Source organism: Apteryx rowi, unplaced genomic scaffold (genome assembly GCF_003343035.1).
Source record: "Apteryx rowi isolate R43461 unplaced genomic scaffold, aptRow1 scaffold_129, whole genome shotgun sequence".
NCBI classification, from domain to species: domain Eukaryota; kingdom Metazoa; phylum Chordata; class Aves; order Apterygiformes; family Apterygidae; genus Apteryx; species Apteryx rowi.
The window spans coordinates 655095-678429 of NW_020447519.1; the positions used below are offsets into that span (position 1 = coordinate 655095).

The 23335-nt window shown below is 36.3% G+C and overlaps 1 protein-coding gene across 1 annotated transcript in view; it reads left to right on the forward strand.

Moving 5' to 3' along the window:
* The window catches only part of LRMDA (leucine rich melanocyte differentiation associated), a 693402-nt gene that overhangs the window by 396315 nt on the left and 273752 nt on the right, over positions 1-23335 (forward strand). The window contains exon 4 of the mRNA XM_026056035.1: positions 1453-1573. Within this exon, the coding sequence (XP_025911820.1) occupies positions 1453-1573 (121 nt within the window). The remainder of the gene's footprint in view (positions 1-1452; positions 1574-23335) is intronic.

Below are 23335 nucleotides of genomic sequence, written 5' to 3' on the forward strand. Positions count from 1 at the left end.
TGTCTACAACTTCAGAGTGTGTCACTGATTTATGAGGCCATTGCCTCAGAGGAAAGGTGTGCTTGACTGAAGGGTTTCTTTGCAGCATTAAATTTTGCTTGGTTGTAGAAAGGAAGACTTGAAACCTTTTTCAAATGTCTATCTGGTCTTGAGAACAGTGTTAAAAGGTAATTCTTACCTTTTAAACCACAATTTTTTAGTGTGTTCCATTTCAAAATATTCTGTGGTATGTTATGCAGAGTTTTCTACTACTTTGATTTCTTTTTCCCAGTGCCAGAAGGGGTTGATATGGTTAGGAGTGTTTCTGTGACTGACTAGAGGTTTATGAGAAGCAGCTAGGCATGGGAAATATTATCAATCACCTTTCTACCCCCTGCTGGGAAGAGTCTGGCACTTCCTCACTCTGCAATGTCTGCTTCACGTTTGGTTGACTGAACGTAAATAACATGTACTTGAGGTGGCTGGATATTTTCATTTGCCATGGTTGTGTGCCTTACTTGGTTTCTGGTCTGCCATGTTCTCTCCCTGTGCATGCAAAGAGCCAATGGTATTCTTTGAGGCTAAAAAAACTGCTGAGTTTTGAGAGAAGAGAATAGCTATACTCATGGATCCTAATGAGAACTTTGAATATTTGAAAAAAGGTAGTCTGTACCTGCATACTTCTTCATTTAAGCCTGAACTGGGATCCACATGCTTTAAGGAAGCCTTGTCGCTCAGGTAGGACCAAATTGGAATTCTCCTTCCAAATGGTGCCTGTATCAAAATTCAGTCCTTGAAAGCAGACCCTAGGAATAACTCTCAGTGCTGTCTCTTGACAGATTCTTGTTTTTAATGCTAAGAGTTTTGAACACTGACATACGTTCTTTTCAAGATAAAGGAGAGTGTATTTTAGGATGTATGGTGTGAAACAAATTGCACTCCCTGATTTGCTACTCATATAGTGTATTTAATGTTGCTGATCATTGTGTTTTTAGGAAAATGTAATAAAAATCTGAAGATGTATTTGCAAATTAATATTATGAATTGCTGGTTTGAATAAAGGAATTTCTGAGTAATTCTAAGAACTCCAGCCCATGTTGCAGGTGAAAACAACTCTGAGACACTGGAAACTTCCACCTATCTTCTCAGAAAGAATTCTCAGAAGACAATTTCCAATTTATTTTATTTCTGGATATGCCTTATATCTCACGTATGTCCTCTGTGGACATTACTATCTATAGTGATCTTTTTCTAATCTATTTGATCCATTGTCCTGGGGAACTTTTGAGTAGTTTCATTTGAGACAGTAAAGTATAGGAATTTTTTACTGTAAGCTAGAGTCCATGGAAAGGGTGAATATAGAGGAAACAAAGGCCATTGCTGTTTATTGCTGCTATTTTTTAGTCATTCAATATGTGAGTATATCTTTATTTATTACTGGATTTTAACTTTGTGTATTTTGCCGTCTGTCAGATACTTTGTCCTGCACAAATTGACAAACCTGAAATTTCTCGATACTCGGAAAGTAACCAAGAGTGAGAGAGAGGAAGCCTTGGTAAGAGGTGCCTTCATGAAAGTGGTTAAACCCAAGGATGCTAAGGTAGGAGACTAAATGGAAATGGTAACAACATGTGCTTCATTAATACCATTTTTAATTAACTGTGAAAGCTTGGCTGCATCTTTTACTAAAGCAATAGACAAAAACCTTTTAGACTGTAGGATTGGTAACTATAGTCAGATGAGGGACTAAAGCCTTAGTAAGTTTTGTATAGTTTGATATCGCACTTTATTATTACATCTGGTAATAGACTGGTTGTGTTACCAAATTTCTGGTTTCTAACCTCTGTTTCATCTAATAAAGCAACTAGTATGTGTCACTGAACTCAAAAGAATATTTTTGCCCTGTCTAAAGATATATAACAACTACGTGATATGCTATTGTGGAAAATGCAATTTTTATGGCACATTGTCTCCTACCATGTATGTTATGCACAAATGTCTATTGCAGAGCTCACACCTGTTGTGTTTATTGGCTTTTAGTGGACCAGCTGATACTAATTTTGTAGATGTTATTTAATGTGGTGTCATGCTAATAAGCGTTGACAACATTAGAGAGACAGTTTCTGTAATCTGAGCTTTGGGTACCACTTGCATCATCTTTGGGCCATACTGCATACTGCTGATGCTAAGAGAATAAGAATGTGATTTCTCCAGTTTACATCCTTTTTCCATTGTTGATCAATACAAGGTAACAGCAGTCTGAGCTTCACAAAGTGTTTTAGTGCTGCAGATAGAGATCTCTTAAAACTCGAGTGGAGTTTTCAGTCTACTTGCTTTCTGTTTGCTGTTTTGTTCTCTAAAATATACCATCAATAATTTAGTGCAGATTTCCAATAATGCTGAATAATAATGTAGCAGTTATGGAAATGCACTGTTTGGTAGCAAAACAGTGTTGCTAGATAAATGCATTATCACAATTACAATTGCAGTGCATAGCAAATTAATTCAGACTGATTCATTTATAACTATTAAAATGTTAACAGCTCTGATATAAGCATAGGTTCGATATATTGTTTACCACTGCCTTTAGCTATTTCAGCTTTTATATATGTAATAAATTAAATCATTTATTTCTAAGCTGTTGAGGTTGTCTTCTTCACAGCAAACCTTCTTTACTAAACCTGGCCAAATTCTACAGTTGAAATGTGTTAGATGTGGTACGTGTACACTGTCTGCTTTTATAATTCTTCTGTACAGCTTTTAGATCTGGTGAAGTTCTTTTAATTTTATTGGCAAATAGATTTTTCATTTATGAGTCTGTGGTTTGAGTTGACCAACTTAATAATGTAAGGGAAAAAAGGAGGCTGTTTCTTGAACTTGAATCTACTGTATTGGATGGAACCTCTTTTTAAGTCAATAGTTAAGGGTAAATTACTTCACAGAGGTAGGGATAGCATCTTTTTCTTTTATATCTGTAATTTAATACTTTGTGTAGTTTTGAATTATTTACCCACTAAGTCTTATGATAAAACATGCATTTATTTCAGCAAATTGGCAAAAGGCTTGAATTTACTGTTGTTATTGCCAATCTGAAGGGTTTTTTTCTTTATAAATGGTTTGATACAAATCGCTGATGGTACCTAGCATAGCAAAATCATTGTAAATGCTTTTTCATGGCATGAATTAATGCCTCTTCAGGTGCTACAAAATTACCATCATCATATAATATTATATACATATTACAGAAGTGGCTAATTTAAAATAAATATTAAATTGGGTTCAGAGCAGATATTTTAAAGCTCTTTTGATTGTTTTGAATTTGTGCTCATTTCCTAGGATATTCATGCTCACAGTATATATGCATGCAAACTCTTTATGTGTGAGAACACTCAGAGTGCTCTGTGCATGTATGTTTACAGATGCAGATATATGTATATATTTCTATTTATAGCTATAGTCAAAGACCATAACAAGCAACATTCCCCTATATATCACAAAGATGATGTACACAGTAACTGTGGTTTCAAATTCTATCATATATTACATCCTGAATATATAATTATTCTTATTCTTCAGCCTTCAGGTTTCCTTAGGAAATGAATCTTGTGCTCTCTGTTTGTTCATCAGTTCCCCTCCCCAATAATTATTGAGCTTTTTGACCGGCTTGACCAGCCAAATTTAATGGGGAGGTAGTGTTATCAAATATATTAGTATTTTCTAAGCTTTCTGGAAGTAGTTAGAAGAAGATACACTTTAGTTGCAAATGTGAGGAAGACTGCAGTGCACCCTATATTAGGCATCAGAAAAACTCGTTAAGAAGTTGACCTAGTGATACAAGACCCTGTTGATTATGAGCTTCCTGAGAATACTTTTCTGCCTCCTCCTATGGTAGTAGTCCTATGTAAGAATATGCTTGCCAGGAGCAGAGTTGGTGTGATTAATAGTCATATTTGTGGATATCACATGGTAATATTGTTCTGCCAGGTGTAAAATCTACAGTGAACCTATCAGGCTTGCTTTTTCAGAAAAAAAAATCTAAATCTAAGGGTTTTTTTTTTTCTCCCTCCATTATGGTAAGCAGGAGATAGTATGGCTTATTCAGCATAAAAAGCAGATTGATGATCTAAAGAAGCTGTGATGTGGGGAGTTGTTTTCATTTTAGTCTTGACATAAAATACTCGGGAGAGCAAAATACCCCACCAAGAAAAAATACACAAAATGAGAATAAAAGCAAGAAATTTCCATCTGACTAGCTTGTGTTTACTCAAATGCAAAAGTATATAGCAATCACCAGTCATCACTAAGTCATAAATATTTTATTTTGTATAAATTTTTAGACTTTCATTTTTCTCTATTTTTTCATATTTTTTTAACAGAACACTGCACTTTCTTGTTCTTTGCTTCATTTCATCCTTTGTTTAAAATGCATCTGTTTGTGATATGACTGTCTTATGGAAAGATGCAATCATTTATTAGAAAACAGTTTAATGTTACAATGCACTGTTCCATCTCTCTATGTAAGTGAGCTAAACTTCATTATTCTGTGATGTTTATGTTTTCTTTTGTCAAAATATTGAACATTGTATCATGTCTGATTTTAATAAAAATCATGTAAGCCTGGCTGGATAAGAGGCATTGAGCCAGATGAGGAAGCCTTGTTGAGTGACCAAACCATGACCTCATTTCACCGGCATAAGTGTAGATCAAAGTGGAAGATGCCTGTCCAGTGTGAAGTGTGTTTCTGGGCATGACAGCACTTCACATAAAAACGACAGCTCAAGAATATGACAGTCAAAATTGCTTAATTATGTCCCAGCTTTGTAATTATTCATCCCTGCTCCTGCAAAGAGTACAGTTGTCATTTCTTTGACATAATTATTTAAAACTGTACCCTCCTTTGGTTTATAGCTTGTATATGAATTGTGCTTCCAAATGTTTCATCTTCAAAATTTAAAGATGCAAAACAGAATATTATTCGAAAATCCTGCATTCGAAGACTGCATTTTTTTTATATTGTATGTGTTATAAATAAACAAAATGAAATGAAGTATCAAAGCACATCATAATTTCATATTAAAATGTCTGTATTAATGTTCATTTAATCTAGATGATAAAATGTAGATAAAATAGATATTTATATATCTAAAATGTGCTGCTCTGAATAAATACACAACATCTTATCTCCCTTCAAATACAATTTTAATTACTTAATACCAGGTAATGTACTTATTTTTATAAAATATGTAATTTCCCACTATTTTGCAACACCTCTGTCCAATAACCTCTTTTTTTATTTGCTGCGTTTTAAACATTAACGTTTTTATCAGTTATATTTATAGTGACAAAAACAAACAGTGGGGATTTGGTCACATGCAACGGTCTTGCAGCTCAGGTCTATTGGACCAAATCACCAGCAGGTATCCATCGGTATTGTTCCAAATAACTGACTTTATATTGGGTGGAGTTACTCTGCTTTATACCAAGAGGATCTTGTCCACTGTGTATAAAGGAAGCTCTGAACAACAAAAGATGGCAGTATAGATGTTTTGATTTTTTTCCCCCTCAAATGTATTCTTTTCTTCTGAAGTTATAATTATAAAACTTGACATAGCTTTACTTTTCTAAGGAACTAAGAGGGAGCCATTTAAGCAGCAAGGCAAGTTCAGTGCTTGTGTTTCATGTAGTGAGAGTATGTGATTCTTGCTTACACTGTTACTTGAAGGGCAGAGGGAGATTTTTTTATTACAAAATGAAGAGAAATATTTAACAATGCAGCTTAAGAAATAAGATAAGCTAAAATCTACAGTGTTGGTTTTGGATCATTGTTAGTGTTTTTATTTTCAAGCACATAGGAAGTACTATTTTATCAAAGTGACCAATTTAGATATATGCTTTTTTCTAACTCCATTAAAATCAGATGAGGCATAAGGGGCAATTTTAGTCATTTTTGTCCTTAACTATTTAACAGGTATCAAGTTTTAAAAATATATATTTTACCTGCTTCCAAAAATGCAGACCAGGCATTTTTGCTAATGTCTCATGTACTTTTTTTTCCTCCCCAAATTAAGAAAATGGGTCAGGTTTTAAATGGTGACAAATAAAGCCTTTGGGAAACAACTTTGTTGCTCATAATTTTTTTTCCTTTTATCCATGCTGTTGTGTGGGAATCGTGTCATGTGAATGTAGAGAACTTAAAATAGATGTAGAGCAAAGGGCTTTAGAAGTGTAAAGAGCCATCCTACCAATGAATTGCTAGTTAGTAAGAGAGAGCCTCCCTGAGAGAGCCTCTACATAATAGAGTTCCTTATGGTCCATTGTGTCAAGGTTTCATGTACTAAAACAGAACAAAGTCATGAATTTAAAATTCCAAACTAGATTGTGATGTAGTAAATAATGGCTTCAGAGACAACACTGAGGTAAGTCATGCTACTATTTGGCACAGTGAAGTATCCTTTTTACTGTTTGAAAAGTCTGTATCCTGAATGCAAGAGATCATAACATGATTGGCTCACAATCTCCTAATGACTCATCAATATTGGGAATAAAGAATAATTGGAAAAGAATCCCAGAATATATACTTGTATTTATGAATACTTTGGTGGTTTAGAAGAAACTATTATTGAGTAGGATCTGCCACATAAGAGTGGTAGTCATTAGAACTAAGCTGATAAAAGTTCTGTCATTTAGAATTTCTAAGTTTTAAAATCCCATTTTCTGAAACAAATCCCACTATCCAAAACAAATACCAAGTAAATGTACCTGGATAAAAAATTTATGAAATAATTGTGTGTGAATAAAATCTTTTTTTTTAATATATATAAACTAGTGGATTTTATTTATTTTCTGAAACTGAGGAGTGACATCTAGAACTCGGCTCTTCTTTGGCCTGTAAGTGATTAGGTATGATGATGAATGTGTTAGGAAAAGAAATAATGAAAGCATTTTGAACTTCCAACATTAAGTGTTGAAGGTCTTGTGATCAAGGTCTTGAAAGATGACTTTAGACTTTTTCTTTAGGCTTCTGATTCCTTATTGGTATAGTGATTCACATTTTCTTAAAGATTTTTTTTTTTAATTTAATTTGGAAGGTTAGATTCTTGTATGTTCATATTACCCAAATAGTTGGAAGAAAGACCAGAAGAAACTTCAGGTATGAGCTAATCCTTGAAACATCAATTAGTATTTTCTACGCTCAATCTTTGAGAATATTTGTAGCTCACTTTGATAATTACTTTGCAGTAATAGCTGCCTATTTGGTATGTGCGTGTGAGCTAAGCACTCAGCACAATGAATCCAGAATGGAGCTGTCATTATTCACAAATATAGCAATACTTTGCTCAGAGACTTTAAAAATATCACTAAAACTGTCTTCTACATTTTGGAATAACTTTATAGGGTTTTAAAAGGCAACTCTTGGACTCCAATAGCTTTTATTCACTCACAGGTAAATTGAATATGACCCAATAATTATGAAATCCAGGTGTCCTTCACCAGAGCTTTGCTGAAGCACTGCATCATATCACAGTTCTGAGATTCAATTTTGTATATTACGAGAGATTTTTTTCCAAAAGAAGACTTTATTGTTCAGTCTTAAAAAGCATGCTAACAAGTGAAAGTGATTGCCTGCTAGAATGCGACAAAAATTACTGTGGAAAGTACCAAAGTAATAATCCCATTAAAGATCATTTGCCAAAGTATGGACGTGGCTTGGTTCAATGTTGAGAGATAGAATCTGCTATCATATCTAATGGTGCTTGTAGGGTAAATTAATGATATGAAATTTTAAGAAATCAGAAATCTAATTACTGTAGCTGTGCAAGTGAAGCTATAAGGGGCTTAAGAGTGTGACTGACAATTTATGTACTAGACTAGTAAGCAGAAAGTTGGTGGTTCATCAAATGGCTAATAAAGATCTATAGAAGACACCTGTGAGACTATATGGAGAAGGATGCATAGACATGTGAACATCCAGTTATAGTATATAAAAGTACAGGGCAATGTGCTACTGTAGATTGGATCTTGCCTGCATACCTAGTCTGTGGATAAAATAATTCAGTAGTTAGCAATACATGATAGCTCTTTTTGCATTTCCTTTAATTATAGGTCAAATTAAATGTGTGCATAAAGGGGAGCCATAGATTGCATTCTTCAGTTCAAGTTACTGGACAATAGATCCTGCTGTCTTTGAGTATGATCAATGGCAGCCCTGTGTTGCACTGGCTACATAGGTTATTGTCCTAGTGAAGAAATATAATCATGATTTTGGTGTGGCTGTGAATTTGTGCATGATGTGGAGAGGCTCTAGATCCTGGAAAAGGTGGAATTAGTAGCAGGATGTAGAGCGGCCAGCTCAGGCTAGTGGGTAAACAGTTGCCTTCAAAGTGCCTGCAGGGGCAGCTGTGTGAGGACAAAGAGCTAGAAAGGCAGGCTTGGCAAAAAGCAGACAACACAGGGAATAGGATGGGCAGCATCCAGAGAGGAAGAGGAGGAGATTTTCATAGTAAAGTTGAACATGGGAATCTCAATTATGAAGAGCTTGGAAAGGAAGGAGCTTGCATGTGATACCCGAGCCAGGAAGCTGAAAAACAGTTAAAGGGAGTCTATTGTTCTTGCTGTATTTTGTGTTTTGAAGTATGACAGGGCACATGATTAGAGAGAAAGAACCACAGTCAGTGAAGCGAGAGAGAACCAATAAGTTTAAACAGTGTGGAGTAAGCTGAAAACATGCAGCTGTTGAAATAGCAATGGAGTGTATTCTCTATGTTGAACCTGCTGTAATTCCAGTTGTCAGGAAGGAATAATAGACACTTGTGGTCAGAGATGTGTTAGGGTAGGGGGAAAGGCATCTGCTCATTGTTCTTATGGTGATATTTCTTGAAAAACTGATACATTTTTAGTTCTTCGGAAAGGTATTCTGTGGACTGCATTTCAGTATCTAATAGCGCTGCTGAAGGTACAGAATGCAAAATGTGAAGTCTCTTTCCTAAAATTATTCTTTCCAAAAAAGTATACGATTGTCATGAAGCCAGTGTCCTTTCAGCCATTAATGATCCCGATGCACTTTTCACATAAGGAAGAGGTGTTACTCCTGGAGCTCTGGCCCAGTTCCAGTTCAGGTAATTACATTCTGCCTCCGTGGACTTCTCTGCAGCCTCAATTTGCTAAGGCATTCTTCTCCACCCTCTGCCTTTAACTGTTATGTACTGTTGCAGTGTGCTAGTTAACCAGCTGCTACTTTGCACCTGAAAAATGTCTGTGTGTCAGTAGTACACAAACTGATCCCTTTGTAAGACTTATTTAATACTTGTAAAACGCTTGGAGGTTCTCTGATGAATGGCAATAGGCACTGTATATCATTAACATATCCATTTAATTGAAGAAGCTGGTGTGACAACTTATTATCTCTGTTTTTGGTTTTGTTTTATTCTGCCCCCCCCGCCTCCTCTTCTTGCCTTTGTAAGAATTTGTCTGGTAAAGTTAACAGGAAATAAAGATCTTACACCAACAACCATATTACATGTTTGTCTCTCTGTCTGCCCTTTATATTCAGAACTATAGAAACTTCAGTTATTAGATGCCGCAAGTGTATGATCTGGCTTTTGACTTGTAATCTTCCTCTTTAGTCTACTTAATAAAATGCCATTCAATAGTATGTAATACCATGATATTAGACAGTAGGGCTAGAGCCATGGTTGGTTTCAATTCCCAGTGGATCAGTGTGGCTAGGATTTTATCCTTTAAGTTTTGTTTATGTGTTTTTCTTTTGGAAATGAAAATACTGCTGGTCTATAAGCAGCAGTAGAGCTCACTGCACTCTTCCATAGTTCTTCCTTTCAGAAGGACTAACATAATGGATCTGGTTATCAGATGACATCACTATTAGATATAGGAATTGCTTCATATGTTGCCATTTGTCTTGAAGAAAATATATTGTATTTAATACTTCATCAGTGGAACTCTGGGACAGCTTATGGCTACTTTTTTGCTCCTTTAGGTGGTTCTTTTTCTTCTAGACTTTGAGGCACTATATGGCTCTCACATGTTCTCAAAATTGTTGTTGAGTCATTCCCATGGAAAGAGAAGTAGTCTTGAGTGTGGTGGTTTGAATATATGTTAATTCCTAGCCATGAAACAAAGATCCAATTATAACATGTTCTTTATTCTGATGTATGTTTATGCAAACTGAGCAAAGCTCGTATAATGTCATAGCAAGATTTCTGAGGGAAAATGAGTGGCAAACTACCATTACCATGGTTTTACTTGTAATTTTGTAAATGTGAAACATCTGGTTCAGAAGTTGGACAGCAATGTCATGACTGAATTTCTATATACTGCTTGTTTTGACTCTGATCAGATGTGGTATAGTTGTTGTAACAAGCTCTTCAGTGCTTGCGTATGCTGTGTTCTTAAACTGGTTTTATCATTTCACTGACCAGTCAAAAAGCTCAGCAACTGTAAGAGACAGATGGCATGGAGCACTGGCAATGATGGCACAAATAATCTGTTGGTGTGATCTTCTCAGTAGCATATCTTTGCTATCAGGAAGATCATGATATAAATAGGGTTGTATTTTATGTTAACTAACTAAAGTTCATAGGCATTGTCACAGGCGGAGGTTATACTGAGTGTTTTTAGAAAGGTGTTTCACACATATGAAGAAAAATTGTGTGAATTATTAAATACAGGCATACCTTGGAGCTACTGGGGGTTCAGTTCCAGACCACTGCAATAAAGCAAATATCTCAATAAAGCGAGTCACACAAATTTTTTGGTTTTCCAGTGCATGTAAAAGTTGTGTTTACACTATACTGTAGTCTATTAAGTGTGCAATAGCATTATGTCTAAAAAAACCAAGGTATGTACCTTAATTAAAAAATACTTTATTGCTAAAAAATGCTAACCATCATCTGAGCCTTCAGCGAGTCATAATCTTTTTGCTGATGGAGGGTCTTGCCTCAATGTTGATGGTTGCTGACTGATCACGGTGGTGATTGCTGAAGGTTGGGGTGGCTGTGGCAATTTCTTAAAATAAGATAACAATGAAGTTTGCTGCATCGATTGACTCTTCCTTTCATGAAGGATTTCTCTGTAGCATGTGATGCTGTTTGATAGCATTTTACCCGCAATAGAACTTCTTTCAAAATTGTAGTCAATCCCCTCAAACGCTGCCGCTGCTTTATCAACTACGTTTATGTAATATTCTAAATCCTTTGTTGTCATTTCAACAATGTTCACAGCATCTTCACCGGGAGTAGATTCCATCTCAAGAAACCACTTTCTTTGCTCATCCATAAGAAGCAACTCCTCATCCGTTAAAGTTTTATCATGAGATTGCAGCAATTCAGTCACATCTTCAGGCTCCACTTCTAATTCTAGTTCTCTTGCTATTTCCTCCACATCTGCAGTTACTTCCTCCACTGAGGTCTTGAACCCCTCAAAGTCATCCATGAGGGTTGGAATAAACTTCTTCCAAACTCCTGTTAATGTTGATATTTTGACCTCTTCCCATGAATCACGAATGTTCTTAATGGATCTAGAATGGTGAATCCTTTCCAGAAGGTTTTCAATTTACTTTGCCCAGATCCTTCAGAGGAATCACTATCTAGGGCAGCTATAGCCTTATGAAATGTATTTCTTAAAGAATAAGACTTGAAAGTCGAAAGGACTCCTTGATCCATGGGCTGCTGAATGGACTTTGTGTTAGCAGGCATGAAAATAACATTAATCTCGTTGTACATCTCCATCAGAGCTCTTGGGTGACCAGGTGCATTGTTGATGAGCAGTAATATTTTGAAAGGGATCTTTTTTTCTGAGCAGTAGGTCTCAACAGTGGGCTTAAAATATTCAGTAAACCATGTTGTAAACAGGTGTGCTGTCATCCGGGCTTTGTTGTTGCATACTTATAGAGCGGAGGCAGAGTAGATCTAGCATAATTCTTAAGGGCCCTAGGATTTTCGGAATGGGAAATGAGCATTGGCTTCAACTTAAAGTCACCAGCTGCGTTAGCCCCAAACAAGAGAGTCAGCCTGTCCTTTGAAGCCAGGCATTGACTTCTCCTCTGTAGCTACGAAAGTCCTAGATGGCATCTTCTTCCAATATAAGGCTGTTTCATCTACATTGAAAATCTGTTGTTTAGCGTAGCCACCTTCATCGATTCTCTTAGCTGCATCTTCTGGATAACTTGCTGCAGCTTCTCCATCAGCACTTGCTGCTTCACCTTGCACTTTCATGTTATGGAGATGGCTTCTTTCCTTAAACCTCATGAACCAACCTCTGCTAGCTTCCAACTTTTCTTCTGCAGCCTCCTCACCTCTCTCAGCCTTCACAGAATTGAAGAGAGTTCGAGCCTTGCTCTGGATGAGGCTTTGGCTTAAGGGAACGTTGTGGCTGATTTGATCTTCTATCCAGACCACTAAAACTTTCTCCGTATCAGCAATAAGGCTGTTTCACTTATCATTCGTGTGTTCACTGGAGTGGCACTTTGAATTTCCTTCAAGACCTTTTCCTTTGCATTCACAACTTGGCTGTTTGGCGCGAGAGGCCGAGCTTTCAGCCTGTCTCAGCCTTCGTCGTGCCTTCCTCACTAAGCTTCATCATTTCTAGCTTTGGATTTAAAGTGAGAGATGTGCGACTCTTCCTTTCACTTGAACACTTAGAGGCCATTGTAGGGTTATTAATTGCCCTAATTTCAATATTGTTGTGTCTCAGGGAATAGGGAGGCCCGAGGAGAGGGAGAGGGACGGGGGAGCGGCCGGTTGGTGGAGCAGTTGGAACACAACATTTATCAATTGAGTTTGCCGTCTTATATGGCTGCGGTTTGTGGCGCCCCAAAACAATTACAATAGTAACATCAAAGATCACTGATCGCAGATCACCATAACAGATTTAATAATAATGAAAAAGTTTGAAATATTGTGAGAATTACCAAAATGTGACACAGAGACACGAAGTGAGCACATGCTGTTGGAAAAATGGTGGACAGACTTGCTCGACGCAGAGTTGCCGCAAACTTTCAAATTGTAAAAAAAAAAAAAAAAAAAAAAGGCAGTATGTGCGAAGCGCAATAAAACGAGGTATGCCTGTACTGTTTTGTTTGCCATGTTCTCACAGTTACAAGTTATTATTTCTTATCAGCCTGGAAATCTAGCACTGCCACATAGCTTTTAGGTTGGTGATTTTTTGAAGGGAGGGGGGGAGAACCCTGAGATAGGTTTGTGGATTTTTACATAATAAGATTTGTTTAATTGAACAGCCATGATCAATACAATATCTGTGAAATGAACTAACTGCAGGTCATGTAATATAGATTATTAGACTTGTCTTCATTATGTCTTTGTGTATGTCTTCTGTTTTCAGTAGTCTCTTCCTGAGTTGTAAAACGTAGGATCTAAATTACTGGAAGTTTCCCCCAGTGTTTTTAGGGTAATTATTTTGCGCTTTCATGGTACTTTTTCATTTATCTGCTTCAAGTTTCCCACTAAATTGCTCTCACCTTCTTCCTCTCCTCTCCTCTCGTTCTCTTAGAGAGCATGAATAGAAAGTATTTTTTTTGGAGCACTTTACCTGGTCTTATGTTTCAAATGACTGCACTCTTTTTTCTTTCTACCTTGAAATACTTCTTTCCTTCATTAATGTAATTCTTTCAAGCAACTTTCTCTTACGATGTAGCTGACTTCTTTGGGTAGCAAAGTTTCTATGTCCGGTCCAAAGAAGAAAATAAAGAATAAAAATATAGCACCTTTAACATCTTATTCTCTGTAGATTCATCTTCCAGTATTTGCTTTTGCTTGCCATTGCCTTCTTTGATTGCACAATGCCATTTTTAATGATTTCTATAATAATGCTATACGGCCTAATTCCACAGCAGCGGTTTTATCTTTCATGTGTTTCCCTTTGACATCAGTGGGATTATGGTTAAAAAGAATAGTCTACCATGGTCAACAGGTTATGAGTTCAGGAACACAGACTGTGAAAACCTAAATTGTTTCTGTGGAAGAAGGATCATGTCTTCATATAAAATGCAGTGAAAGCACATCATACAGAGTCTCTCTGTGAGATGAGTGTGCCAGAGTGTTTCTAGTTTTGTCATAGTCACTTAGATGGGTGGAATGAGATGCCTGGAAGAAAAGAGAGGTAAAATGAATGTGCTAATGAATTGGCTAATATTTGTAATCACTTTGGAAACAATGAAAGTGCCTAAAAATAACTGTCTAGTGCCATTTTTGACAGCCTAGAATTTACACCACTTCCTTGCAGGGATGGCAGACAAGATACAGCATCTAGGGGAGATGGAAGCCTTCCTGGAGCTGCCACTGCAGGCCAGGCCCAGATACCTTGGAGTGGCTAAAACGGCAGTAGAAGCTTTTGTTTAGGCAGTTGAATCATGCCTTTCCTGTTGCTCTAAAAGAGAGACTGTGCTGCTAAGTATTGCCAGATCAAGAGCAATAATAATCCTCCCCCACACTAGAGTCAGCCAGAGTGTGGTCCAAGAGGCATATAAGGCTGGTAGCGATGAGGTCATCTCTGAAAAGCTCAAATGTATCAGTCATTTGCTCTTCATAAATGACTAAGAACATGACCAGTTTTATGCTGGTTTATGAGTTATTTCAGGAAAAAGTATTAATAATTTGTTTTCAGAGAAGGCCTAGTATTTCTCCTCTTGTCTCCACCCTTAAAAAACATCCTTTTGGCCTATATATTTTTTGTAAGAAATACCAAACTTTTAGCATATGCCTAAAGAGTTTCTTAAACTGGTCCCTTTGTCAAAGAAAAATAATAGAGGGGTGTTCAGGGTGCAACACAGTTGCATCTGCTCCCTTAAAGCGATATTTAGCTTACAGATTCTGGTTCCAATTCCTGAATGTTAGTTGAGCTAAAGCTAACCTCATGGTGTTAAAATAAAGAGAAAATAAATTTACTAAATTATGTGTCTGGTTTCAGGACACAGTGCCAATTATAGCTTGTCCTGATCAGGCTGGCCATTGAAAATCTCATCCAGTTTTGCATGAAGCAACAGATTTTCTATTGACTTTAGGGGCAGTTGGATAGTCTTTATATACTCATTTTGCACATCTGGAATCTTTATTGATCTAGGCGATATGCATATGCAAACTTATTCTGATCCAACACCCTTTGAAACCATTAAGAAGTCTTTCATCAGAGTTACGTATTGTAATTTTTCTGAACTTTCAGTTTTCATGTATTTTTTCTTTGGGATTTTTTTCTGGTCACATTACAGACCCATGTTTTAAATTTCTTGAAAACCTTGATTGAAGAGCATTTTTTCCATCTTGCAGACAACTTAACTGACATAAAACATTTAAGATTTGCATATCTTTCTGCATACATTTCAGGAGAAAATGAGGGTTTCAGTGCAGGCATAAAAAGCTCAAAAACATTTGTGACTGAGGACTGAAGGAATTAGTAAGTGACAGTATAATGCTTTTGCAGAAGGTTGTAGCCCTAGTTTATCTTTGTTATTCGCTGTGTCCTAGGATGAAATGTTCATAGGAGAACATGGAAATTGTAATCAGCTCTGCCATTAGGAATTTCTCTAATAGATAAAGAAAGTTTCAATCATGTTTCAAAAATAGCATTTCTCCGATTCCTTATCCATGAATGTTTTGGAGCTAGGCTTTATTGTGACTTTAGCAGGCAGTGAATCTGTCCTTATGTTACTTACATTTAGTTTTAAAGTGTATTTAAGGTAAGTTTCATTTCTAATGTATCAGATGTTATTATATTGAGATGCCAAATAAACGCATGAGACTTTCTGCATTGTCTCAGAGATGATTCATTTCTGTTTCAACCTTGGTAGGGCTTGAAAACCTTAGGCATTCTTTTTCATCAAAGAACCTGTGGGATATTTGCTTAATGATTAAATTACAGCTGCCTTTGTGTTTCTAATTTTTGATCTTGAAGCAAAAGGAGATCAAGTTTTCTGTACAATACTGCAAACTATCCTACATATCTTATTCTGGCAATTTTCATTAGGAACTGCATTATTTGGATTAAAATAAGAAGTAAATTTAGGACTGAAAAATTAAGACTTTTTTTTTCTTCCCACATTGTAAGACTAAATGTACAACTTTGTTCACATAACTGTTACAAACAGTTCACTGTGTAGGCCAAATGCTCTCTAATGCAGTAAAATTAAGAAATAATATGCTTTGAAAGTGATTTATGAGTGTGGTTAAACTGCCAGATTTACAAAGAAATAGTTCAGATCTTGGGAAGCCTCAGGAGTCACGTCAAAAATGAATTTGACCATGATTTAAACTGCTACTTTTCTTACATGACATTTAATATGTGTACTTTGGAGGCCCATATGTCTTTAATAAAATAGCATTAAGTTTTAAATATGATATGAATGCAGTCAGTTTCTAAATTCATAACCTTTTCCACAACTCCAAAATGCTAACCAATAAGGGAGTCATACATGCAATAAAACATAAACCTTAGAAAATAGTTTTTTATTAGAACGGTTAGACAGTTGGCAGCTGTGTTGTAATGTAATAAATACATGCAGCCAATGTGGGTTTATCAGTCTTTGTTTACGCTGTAAGCAACTGGGACCAGACAACTAATTATAACTGAGGACCAAAGGTCATGAAAAGTATATTTTGTCCAGTGAATGTGTACTTGTGAGGTGAACCTTATAATGTTAAGAAAAGTAATTTATTTAATAAGGAAATGCTATAGTATGTTTCACAGTTGTATTTGTATGAGGATCTATCATTTATTAGAGAGTCATGTACTTTAAGACTGTTCCGAAGCACTAAGTATTTCAAAAATTATGAAAAGCTATATACAGTTTACAAAGGGTTTCAGTGTTTAGCAAATGGAGGCCAAGAGAGTTTAATGTTTCATGAAAACAGGAATAAGGGAATCTGTTCTATACTGAAGTTCATACTCAGTAACAAAAGAATGTTAAAATATTTTGAGAGGTATTTCTTTGCAATGGGAGTTTTTTTATTATTTTTGTTAAATTAATGTATTTTAAGATTACTTTCTGAAACAAAGGCTAGCCCACAGCAAAAAGAGTTTTCTAGATAGTTTGAGCTTTTATTCAGAACAACAGATTCTGGTTTGCCTGTGATTTACACATTTATTCAACATGCATAGAACTGTACTGCAAGCCTGATCACATATTCTAGGTAGTCTGACATTCTAATGAAAGCTATTGAAATGGTGTGGGAGTCGGGAGAAGACAGATTTTATGTGCACTCTTAAGAGTGGGTGGGGGTGGGAGATAAAAACTTGATTGTGGCATACTTTTTCCTCCAAAATGCTTTCAGTGATTTGATTTCTGGTTAGTGTGGTTCTAGAAAAATGGCAAAAAGCAAATTAAAAAAGTCTGCTTTGAGATGTACTGCAAAACATATATTCAAATGCTAATCTGTAATCCTCCAGAATTATGGATCCCCTAGAGCATCCAGAACATTATTAACAGCATGTAATCCAGCTCAGTGTGAATGCATCTTTACTCTGTTAGCCAAATCTTTACATAATACAAATCATTCTACCTATAAAAGCACAAATATGTTATTGTTCTCAACAGGCAATTTAATGCAGCTATAGGGAGGAGAATAAGAGAAAAGAAGATTACAAGCTAGCTGATCATTCTTTTATTTCTCTTAAATCTCTCAGCATTTCTCTGTGGTTGTACTTGTTTAAAGATTGTACGCAACTGTGCTGTCTATATGATTTGGAAATCAAATCAGCCTAAATATGAAGTTTCAATGGGTGTGGTTTTTAGGGGATTTGATACATTTATTACAAATATATATTTTTTCCCCAGAAGCAGTGCTGAACCTATAATCTTTTTTTCTTATAATTCTTTTGAAGACTTAAGTTTTGCTATAGAAAGATCATTTATATTTGCCACCCAGTTGTGCAGCTTTATTCACAGAAGGGCTATTAAAGTTAATTATTTTCTGGATGGCTTTACCAAAAGGACTATTAGCGTGAACATGTACAGAAAGTATGTGAATGAGGAAGAAAAATGTTTTATTGAAATAATGCTCAACTATCTCTAGTCATGCTGTGGGGTCAGAATCCTGTTCTGATGGCATTATGTCAACGTGATTGAATTTAGCTGGTATTTCTGTAAGCAAGGAAGTGGATCCACTCGAGCATAAATGTGCAGGTTGCACTCATCTTTTGTTATTGAATTCTGCTATTTTGTTTTCCCTGCTAGTATTTTGTCAGCAGCCTGATGCTTGTGACTCTCACTGCAAAGTTTTGCATTACTATGAAAAAGATAGTTTTGCATTTTATATTGCTTTTGTTTTCCACTGGGCTTGTGTCATTATGGCATATATGTATTTCTTAATCATCAACCATTGGATATGTATATAAAACATTTAGATATGGGTATAAGCAGTCAACCTATTATTCTTAGTTGCCAACAGAAAATGTGACATAAATGTGTTTCTGTGTTTTAAAACGAAAGGTGGAGGTAGTGACACAAGAGAAGTAGTCTCTCTAGGAAGAAAAATGGAGTGGCAGAGGCAATGAAAATTCACATTTCACCTGTTCTTCCCTTCAAGCCCCTCAAGCACAAATTGGAGGAAACCATATATAGTTCTGTGGAAAACTAGCCTTCCTGAGTTTGAAACAGGTTGTCACTTGGGTGTTTCGCAGTTAGCTACAGGTCAAGTCCATAGGGTTGTTGAACACAAAGCATAAAATGTTTGTGCTGTTGGGAGTCAGATCTGTTCTTGAAGAACTTCACTGACTTTGCATGCATTTTGGCAGGATTTTTTGCTTTGTTTCATTTTGCACATTGTTCTAGAGACCTCTGCTAGGCCACAAGATTAATGCCCTAGGTCTGCTCAAATTTATAATGATGCTATGCTGCTTTTGTATAAATGCCCCCTCTCCCCCTTAAGTGATGATTTTTCCTATCTTTATGGCTTGAATAAGGCTCTTTATTATTATTTGCTTCTAAATAGGAACTTGAAGACGGTGTGTGCAATTTTGAAAGATGGAATGCTGTAATAGGACTAGGCAAAAGCACTGTATGTGTGGCACAAAATGGGTGAGCTTTGGAAGTGCTTTAATGAAGAAAACCTTTGAACTCACTTTTATCTTACTCTTCCTGAGTAGCCTCTGAAGGAATAGTCTGCTGAATCAGTGTAAGAAAGAACAACAAATTTAGGTCCATACTATGTCAAATTCAGAATTAAATGGTCATTCCAAAACAGAACACATTAAAATGCCTGCATGTGTGATATTAGTTTCAAAACAAACAAATGACCATTCTCTAAATATAAAGAAATATTGCATTGGCAAGATTCTCATGCAGGTAGTCTGTGGGTAGGAGTACTTTGGATTTTATTGCTTAACTCCGTGACTGTACAGAATTCTTACGGGGAGAGAAAATATTTCAAATTATGGATAGAAAAATACCTTTAAATTGAATTCATGTTCTGTGCCAGAAAGGCATGCTGTTTCTTAGTAAAGGACATACCTAACTTGCAGTGAAGCATTGCTGCAAGGCCATTGACAGTTGCAAAGGAAAGAAAAAAACAAATGGATTTTTTTCCCTGATTTATTTTTGAACTTGAAACTAGAGATACTATTTTTCATAGAAACTTCTTGATTTCAAGGCAACAACAACATGGCTTGGGGTCTTTTTCTCTGCCTATATGTTCACCAGTTTCTCTGGAGAAAACTTCTGAAAAACTGTTATTTATGTGAAATGCTTTTTTTCTTTCTCCCTTCCCCCCAAGTAGAAATGAATAGATATGTTGTTGGTGGAGAACTTGCTTGGTTTGTCCTCTTGAGGTCATATTTTGGCAAATGGGAAGCTATTTTTGATTTGATAAACCTCTAGTGGAATATGGTTTGGCTTGTAAAAACTGCTGAATACAGAGCCGATGGTTGTCTTGTCCTTTGCAGCCTGGTCTTCCAGCTGCTGCCCAGAATTCGGGGGAAAACAAAGATCACTGGCTGAGGCAGCATCATAGCAGGATTACTCAAAATTTATGGAGTTCTAATTATACCTCAAATGCACTAATTCAGGCCCCATAAATCTGGAGTAATACTAGTACGGTGAAGTTAACCTGAGGGCTGGTGTGGTCCAGGGAGCAAAGCATGTGACTAAATGTTCTTAGCAGTTTTACAGCTGGAATGCAATTGTGTTGCAGTCTAGACTGTCCAGCAATCCCAAAGAAGGTTAATGCAAGTTAATTTTGAGTTTATTTCCAGTCAGGGGATGTTGAAACATTGTATGTAGATGATAGACCAGCTATTGCAGATTTGAAATGTTTTTATGTTATCTTAACATTTTTATATGTTATCTTTAAAAAAAAAAAAAGGGGGGGGGTTAATCAATTGTTAATATGCTATGTGTTTTGGTAGCCACTGGTTTTCAAAATGGAGAAGACCTTAAATTGCCAGTGTATCATTTTCTCATCTGTAATGTTGTCATGGTAGAATAGTTTTAGGTGGTAGAAACTTGCTGTAGTGTGAATAAAACAAATAATTTATTTATTCAGTCGCTGAATTTCGAGGCCTAGGTTGAAGGGCTTTTCAATCTTCTCTGTATCTGTGGTAAAATCCTGGCTGCATGCTGAAAACAATTTGCGTTATTGGTGGAGCCAAGATTTCATACTGGATGAGATACTAAAAATCATGCTTGCTTTTCTGCACAATTCAATGAAATACTTACTCTTTTGATGTAGTTTATATTGGGGAATGTTTTTTTTTTTTTTTTTTGGTGAGAATGTGCTGGGTGTTTTGGCTTTCATGTGGGTTTTCAGTGGTGGTTCTCCACTCAGAAAGAAGACAGAAAAACAGGGTGATTGCTTTCTTTTAGTTAGAGGCCTGAAAAAGGCAACTATCTCTCCAGAAAAGCAGATGGGACAGCAAGAAGAATGCCTTTGGTGAGTATAAGGCAGCCTGAGACCATAAGACATCCCTGATAGAAGGCTGGCAGCGTGGCTTACATCATATGATGGAAGCATTTTCAGGTTTATTTTGTAAATATAATGCATAAATTTGCATATCTCAGTTGACCCTGGTGTGAAACTTGCATATTTCTTGTGTGCAGATTTATACATATGTTTATATGCTATTACCAGCCCTCCAGGATTTAAGAGGGTTTTTGAGGGGTAAGAGCTACATTGTCTCTATAAAATCTCTTCTTTGTATATGTTGAGAGGTGTTTTAAAGCCCTGTGTCAGATCTGCTCGTGGTGTGAAGTCTTTATAAATATTTATATAGCCCTAGTAAGAAAGAGTCAATCCATTAGAATGCTTTAGGCTAAGATTAGCACTCATGAAGCCTATTTAGCCAGATACGAGTTTGCTTTATTTAATAACATTAAAGAGATAGTAAAAGAAAGCTTCTTTATCGGATAGTGGTAGTATCCATGAAACAGGTTTATTAATGTCTAACTATCAAATTAAACTTGCCTCCCAATTCATGGAGGTAGCAGTCGGAGTAATTGCCTGTTTGATTTGAGTGAGATTAGCATGTTTGTTAACGTCAGAGCTGCTTCCAGCCGTACGGAGCCGCGGGGAGGCCGTCGGCAGCCGGCCCTGCTTGCTCTGCTGCCGCAGCAGATGGGGCAACGCTCGCTTGAGTTTGGGCGGCGCCTACGCAGGGTTTCCTTCTCGCTTTCCCTTCTCAAGCAAACAACGTTCCTGGTTCTGTGACTTTCATGCAGAAGTATTTTGGGATTCATAGTTGATTCATGCAGATATTTATAAACCAATTAATATTTGCTACAGACATAACTTGTACCCAGTAGGTCTGGAGTGAGCCAGCTTCCAGGTAGCAGTATCAGGATGTTTGGTTTTGAAGCTGGCTACATTAACAGGGCATCCTAATCACATATGCAGATATCTCTGTATTTAGATTTAACCTGATTCACATGCTAGATACCTGATTAATGTGCTAAAATATTAATTTCCTGACAACCTTATCTTACCAACTTCAGTGGAAGACTGATTCCCTCGAAATTCATAAAAGTTTTATCACTACTTTAAATGAGATTTAAATTACAGGGAAATGTTGAAAATACTACCTTTTAATAGATCCATGGGGGTCAGTACCCCTTCTTGTTTTTTTAAGAAAATTTCTATTTTTATATACCCAAAATAGTGTGCTCCATAATTTTTGCAAAACGATGATGGAAAATGGCTGGAAAATGCCTTGCTCTAGCAACAGAGTAGGTCAATAATTCTTCATTAGGAATAATGAAGAGTTTTTTGAGGGAAAAGCTACTCTCTTGTACAACAATAAAAACTCTTAAAGCTGAGACCTTGTGTTATTTTGTAATACAATGCTTATTACTTATATAATATTTTATATTATCAGTGATGCTGAAAATCAGTGCCCTAGAAGAAAATATATCAATGTCCAGCCATACCTGCAAATCACTTTAAGCTAAGTCAGGGTTACATTGCTGGAAATCACCTTGGATAAGAATACTTGGGGGTTATGTAAGGTTTTGTGTCATTTTCTTTTTTTTCTGTGTCTGCTTAGCTCCCCTTTTCAGCTACCTGCATCTTGTAAGGGTTCAGAAGAGAGTTTTGAAGCTGAGGGCCTCATAAAGGGGGCAGTAACCTAGAAATCAAGACCGTGTTTAAACTATCACATGGTATTTAATTGTAAGTCCTTTCTTTTTAACTCATCTTCTAATTATAATACAGTGATTGCAATATTTATAATGTTAATTAGTCCTTCAGTGAGGCCAGTAGTTCAGTTTTAACAGCTTATAATAACTTTCTTATGTTCACTTGGTTAAAATGATCAAAGGCTTAAAATCCTGGTTGAATATATAGCATAAAATTCTTTTTCTCATGCTGAGAACCATTGGTCTAGTACTGGCCCAACACTCTGAGCAGGCTGGGGATCTGTTAGGTCACTGTGGGATTTTAGCGTGAAAAAAATAGTGTGTTTTTTGTATAATAAAGCACTGTGTCAACACTGGAAATGCAAATCTAGGCAGAAGTTTAACCTTATGGTTGTTCTTGCAGGCCTATATAAAAGATAAGCGTACAGGGGTTCAGTCACATTTCACATAAGGGACACCAACCATTGCATGTGTGGATGTGTGTTTACAGTAACCATACGACCACAGACCTCTGAAAAAAACGTTTCCTTTAATGTTAGGTATATTTATTATCCCCTCAATCTGTGCTATGTTTTCAAAATTTGAGAGTATTCTCTTGACAGTCATATACATGAAAGTCCGTGTTGTAGCTCCTGAAACCATCATATTGTCATATTTTAAGTGCGCCCTTGCGTTGAGGATTATAAAATCCAGAAAACAGTTCTTGCTATCCTTTGTTCTCTTTTTTTCTTTATCTAGAACTTATCAGTCCCAAATTGTCAGGTTTAT